Source organism: Poromitra crassiceps, assembly GCF_964638095.1.
Source record: "Poromitra crassiceps genome assembly, chromosome: 6".
Taxonomy (NCBI): domain Eukaryota; kingdom Metazoa; phylum Chordata; class Actinopteri; order Beryciformes; family Melamphaidae; genus Poromitra; species Poromitra crassiceps.
This window is the reverse complement of record NC_139627.1, coordinates 63,573,735-63,579,734: the sequence shown is the minus strand read 5'-3', so window position 1 is coordinate 63,579,734 and position 6,000 is coordinate 63,573,735. Positions and strand designations below refer to the sequence as shown.

Below are 6,000 nucleotides of genomic sequence, written 5' to 3'. Positions count from 1 at the left end.
CTAATGACCTTGAGTAGGCTATAATCCCACAGGCTAATGACCTTGAGTAGGCTATGACCCCACAGGCCAATGACCTTGAGTAGGCTATAACCCCACAGGCTAATGACCTTGAGTATGCTATAACCCCACAGGCTAATGACCTTGAGTAGGCTATAACCCCCAGAGGCTAATGACCTTGAGTAGGTTATAACCCCACAGGCTAATGACCTTGAGTAGGTTATAACCCCACAGGCTAATGACCTTGAGTATGCTATAACCCCACAGGCTAATGACCTTGAGTAGGCTATAACCCCCAGAGGCTAATGACCTTGAGTAGGCTATAACCCCACAGGCTAATGACCTTGAGTAGGCTATAAGCCTCCCCAATAAGCAAATGAAAAAAAATATGTTTTAGCCACCATCAAATAGGTTTAGCCACCCCAAAGAGGTTTTTAGCCACCCCCAAAGAGGTTTTAGCCACCCCCAAAGAGGTTTTAGCCACCCCCAAAATGGCCCAAAGGCCTGATATACCTATCTGAGTTCAGGACAACCCTGACTACACACCAACTCAAAATCAAGCACATTGCTGCAAAACTTCTGACAATGACTGATATATTTGTGTCCAGGATAACCCTGACACTAACCCTAACCCTTACCTTAACCCTAACACTAACCCTAACCCTGACACTAACCCACAAGTTAAATGTAGGCTAGCACGTCACGTCAGTAAGCATGATGGGTCCGATCATGCTTACTGACGTGCATAGTCACCCCACAAAGGAAAAGCCCTGTGGTGTTTTATTTGGTCTGAACTGAAGGTCTTTCCTTGGACCTGTAGAACACAGACTCATGTCTTCCTCCTGTCTTCCCTTGACAGAAAATGCAGGAACCTTGAAGGTTCTCTTCGGGACTCCAGAATTTGTTGCTCCAGAGGTGATCAACTACGAAGCCATCAGCTACCCCACTGACTTGTGGAGTATAGGAGTCATCTGCTACATCCTGTGAGTCATGATGAGAAGCCTGGATGGATATTTAGTAGGGATGCATGATATATTGGCATTCATATCGGTATCATATTTTTTAACACATCGGTATCAGCCAAAAGTTTCACATTGAGAGGAAACAATGCGGTAAAACTATGATTTATGGGCTTTTCCAAATCTTTTGGAAATAAAGAAATGCATTACTTTTTCAAATTCAGTGTTGACATGTGTTTTTCAGTATGTACACAATTGAATGATCATACAAATGTGTTTTTATACAGATCATATCGACATCGGTAAATATCGGTTATCGGCCATAAGAGCAATGTTAATATCGGTTATTGGTATCGGCCAAAATGTTCATATCGGTGCATCCCTAATATTTAGCTTAGCTTACGTTTACCTTTATACTGACAAAGTTCTCTCTACTTTCTGCTGTCCTCTCTGCTCTCTCCTCTCTCTTCTCCCTCAGGGTGAGCGGTCTCTCTCCCTTCATGGGCGATAACGATAATGAGACTCTGTCCAACGTGACTTCGGCCACGTGGGACTTCGAGGACGAAGCCTTCGATGAAATCTCTGACAGCGCCAAAGACTTCATCACCAACCTGCTGAAGAAAGACATGAGGTAAGGAGGGAGGCATCTATGTGTGACCTCAGACAACGCCAAGAACTATGCCAAGAGGCTGACGCGCACGTCTGTGTGTGTGTGTGTGTGTGTGTGCGTGTGTGTGTGTGTGTGTGTGTGTGTGTGTGTGTGTGTGTGTGTGTGTGCGTGCGTGTGTGTTTCCCAGGGCTCGGCTGACCTGCGCTGCGTGTTTCGAGCACTCCTGGCTGAAGCAGGACACAAACACCATGAAGGCCAAGAAGCTGTCCAAGGAGAGGATGAAGAAGTACATCCTGAGGAGGAAGTGGCAGGTAAACAACAAGATGATGAAGACATGAGGCAATGTGACTTCCTGTACCCGCCAGTACAGGAGGTGTCGTTCTGTCTTCTGATTGGTGTTCCTCTCTGTCTGTCAGAAAACGGGCCACGCTGTGCGGGCGATTGGGAGACTGTCATCCATGGCCATGCTGGCTGGAGTCAGTGCCAAGAAGGGCTCGCCCCCAGAAGGTCAGCCTGACCAGAGGACAATAGAATCAATACACTATTATTTTAATGTTAATTCTGTCTGTTAAATATTTTTAATTTCTTTGCCTCATTCACTCCCATTCAATTCGGTGAAAACAATTGGAGATTCTAATTCAGTCTGTGTGTGTGTGTGTGTGTGCGTGTGCGTGTGCGTGTGCATGTGCGTGTGTGTGTGTGTGTGTGTGTGTGTGCGTGCGTGCGTGCGTGTGTGCAGAGGACAACCAGTTCCTGGAGTGTTTGGAGTTTGAGCAGAAGACAGATAGTAAGCCCACCTTCAGCTCCGTCATCAAAGACGTGGAGGTGGTGGAGGGCAGTGCCGCGCGTTTCGACTGCAAGATAGAGGGTAGGACACACACTGACACATGTACACACACACTCTCTCTCTCTCTCTCCCCCACACACAAACACACGCACACGCGCGCACACACACATATAGCCTAGGGATGGGGATTGATAAGATTTTATTGATACCAATGCCATTATCAATTCTGCTTATTGGTCTGATTCCCTTATCGATTCCTGATTAAACTAAACTGTGGGCATACACAGGTTTTCTAGCCTGATATTCAGACTGAATTGTCAACTCTAGAGCTGCAACTATCGATTATTTTAGTAATCGAGTATTCTACCGAATAATCCATCGATTAATCGAGTAATCAGATAAGAACCCTTTTTTGTGTTTTCAAAGGCTTATCGTAAATATACACCAAAAAATAAGATAAATCTCTTCAAATAAACAACTACATTAGTTTCTTTCTTAGAAAAAACAACATTTTTATTTTTAAATTGCATAGAACTGGCAGTGGCACCATTCATCTTTTCAACCTGACGTTTGAGTTCTTCCAGTGTACAGCAACCGTTAAATAATATGAATGAATGGCTTACTAGCTAGTTTACATCCTTCATTTACCTTACAGCTGCATGACACACACACTCTTTCTCTCTCACACACACTCACTCTCTCTTTCTCTCTCACACACCAACAGGCTAGTGTGATCACACACACACACACACACACACACACACACACACACACACACAAAACGCTGTTAAATTAGCCGCTAACGTTAATAGGTTGAGCTTTGTATTTCTCACAGAAAACGGTCCAAACTTCTCAGAGAGAGCGGTCGGTATTCACTAAAGCCTTTATATCTCAGGCTCTGTAGTACATAGAAACATAAAATAAAAAGCATTTGAGAGCTTAACCCTTTGGCTTTTCGTATTATATTTGCTCTAATGTTAATTTAAAAAAAAAGATCTTTAACCCAAAAAAATAAAAATAAAAAGATTCTAATGCATTTTAAGAAATGTTAATAAAGATTACGGCAAATGTAACCCTTCCAAATAAAAAGCCACGGGTTTAAGCTGTCAAATGCTTTTTATTTCATGTTGATAGCTACTATACAGGCTGAGGAAATACGTTCTGTTAAACCCTTGACAATTACTGCAGCAACGTTAACGATCTCCGTTTTGCAGTCGTTGTGAAGACAGTGAAAAGCCCCGTTATCTAACAACTACAACGGCAGTGAAACAACTTATCCAGCTAACGCTAGCTAATTAAATAACGTTACCTGATGTTGTAGTCGATGCCTCTCTCAACGTTACAGCTGAGGAGGTGCTGCTAACGTTACCTGCGGTGCGCTGCCTGCTTCATTCACCCTCACAGCCTATCTAGTAATACGTTACAGTCTTCAGCATTTAGCTACTGTAAATATATCTTGTGTTTGACCATGCTTCCTCAAGTTTGAGGTGTTTCCCTGGCCAGCTTTGCAATTCACATCACAAATGTTGCAACCAGTGTTGTCTGAGTCTATCTTGGGAAAGTGTAGCCACATTTTCGGGTGGACCCGTTTGTTGATGTTTTCAGGTAGAGTGACGTACTGACGTAACGCGCTCTCGCGTGTTGCCTTAAGGTTCCGTCGGAATTTCTATTTTACCCACTCTCTTCTATTACTCAGATGCGTGTCGAGGCGAATCATTTTGGCCTCGATCAATTTAATTATTCGAGTTATTCGAGGTACTCGAGGAATCGTGACAACTCTAGTCAACTCGTACACTCATTTCCATCTTCTCCACTGAGATGGCACTCTGTGACAGGATCCTCCCAGGGGAATTCCAACCAATCACTCGACACCAAATCCAACGTACAGGATATCGGCCTGAATCGTACCTTAGTTACTCCAGTCAGGCGAATGTAACAACAACAACAACAACAACAACAACAAACATCTCCCCTTTGAATAAATGCCCTCCAAGCAGTGGGATTTCAAAGTCATTGGTACTTGTAATCAAAGGATTTGGTACTTAGATTACAATTTTAATTTAAAACAGCCTCGACAGCATTGATGTTTACTCCTCGGGGCAGTCTTGACAATGGCTGTCCCGCCTGTCGGGCTGTTCATTGACGCTGATTGGCCAATCATAGTCCCACTCTGCGCTCATTGGCTCAGAGGGCTAGGAAACCGGAGAAAAGGCATTTACAGATGACGATGCCAGACCAAGACCAGCCAAACTCAACTCTGTGGAGTTGGCGGATTCCAAGGACTGGACCCAGGCTTTTCAGCATCGAAGCAGCTATTTGATTCTCTCTGAACACAGTGTAGAATGTCTGCCTAATGACCTTTGAACATGTTCAAATAACTTACAATGCTCCTGTTCTTAAAAGCATAGAACATGTTTCAACATGTTGTGCTTGTTTCCACCCATAGAGCTGCGTTCACACATAGCGCTTTCTCGCAAACTGCCCGTGCCCCTTTCCCATCAAAAGCAACAGGAAGTGTCCGCAAGGTGCACAAAAGCAACAGGAAGTGTCCGCAAGGAGCACAAAAGCTCCGCTCCTGAAAAGTGGAACGCTTTCAACCACTTTTTCCAGCTGACCAATTGCAATTACGCTGGCCGTTTTCCATAGCAACAACAAATAGGAGAAAGGAAAAGTGGCGGTGAAGAAATAAATGTAATCAGTGAACTGATGTTACTGTAACAGTGATCGTAAAGGCAGTCTGATGTTAGCGTAACAGCGATCATATAGTTAAGTTAAGTTAGTTAAGTTAAGTTATCTTTTATTTATCCCCATGGGGAAATTCATCCTCTGCATTTGACCCATCCTCTACTAGGAACCTTCCTAGAACTAGGAGCAGTGGGCAGCCACAGTGCAGCGCCCGGGGACCAACTCCAGTTCTTTTGTCATTGCCTTGGTCAGGACCACTGACAGGAGTATTAACCCTAACATACATGTCTTTAATGGTGGGAGGAAACCGGAGCACCCGGAGAAAACCAACACAAACACGGGGGGAACATGCAAACCCCACACAGAAAGGACCTAGGACGGACCGGGGTTCGAACCCGGGACCTTCTTGCTGTGAGGCAACAGCGCTAACCACTGAGCCCCCGTGCCGAGGCAGTCTGATGTTACTGTAACAGCGATCATAAAGGCAGAATGATGTTACTGTAACAGTGATCATAAAGGCAGTATGTATTATACCAGACATGTATTGGCAATATCTGGTAAGCCTTTGCTTGTTCCACAACATTGTAGTGTTGCTATAACCAACTGATTGTTTTTTTTGTTTTGTTTTTCAGATTTTCTCCCCAATTGTACTTGGCCAATTTCCCCCCGCTGCCCCGGTCACTGCTCCACCCTCTATCGATCTAGGGAGAGCTGTAGACTAGCAGCATGCTTCCTCTGACACATGCCAGCCGCTTCTTTTCACCTGACAGTGGGGAGCTTCACTGGCAGAACGTAGCATGTGGGAGGATCACGCTATTCCCACCGGTCCCCTTGCGCCTCGACCAGGCGCCCCGACGACCAGTATGGAGGCCCGACCAAGCGGGAGGTAACACAGGGGCGTGAACCTGCGACCCTCATGTTGGTAGGCAGGGAACCTACCGCTGCACTACCCGTACCGTAGC

The 6,000-nt window shown here is 45.0% G+C and overlaps 1 protein-coding gene across 1 annotated transcript in view; it reads left to right on the top strand.

The window, feature by feature from the left end:
* The window catches only part of LOC310778024 (myosin light chain kinase, smooth muscle-like), a gene marked incomplete at its 5' end in the record, with an annotated part of 383,786 nt that overhangs the window by 23,760 nt on the left and 354,026 nt on the right, over positions 1–6,000 (top strand). Inside the window, 5 exons of the mRNA XM_083638339.1 lie at positions 857–980; positions 1,435–1,587; positions 1,754–1,877; positions 1,983–2,073; positions 2,306–2,434. Coding sequence (XP_083494465.1) covers positions 857–980; positions 1,435–1,587; positions 1,754–1,877; positions 1,983–2,073; positions 2,306–2,434 — 621 coding nt within the window. The remainder of the gene's footprint in view (positions 1–856; positions 981–1,434; positions 1,588–1,753; positions 1,878–1,982; positions 2,074–2,305; positions 2,435–6,000) is intronic.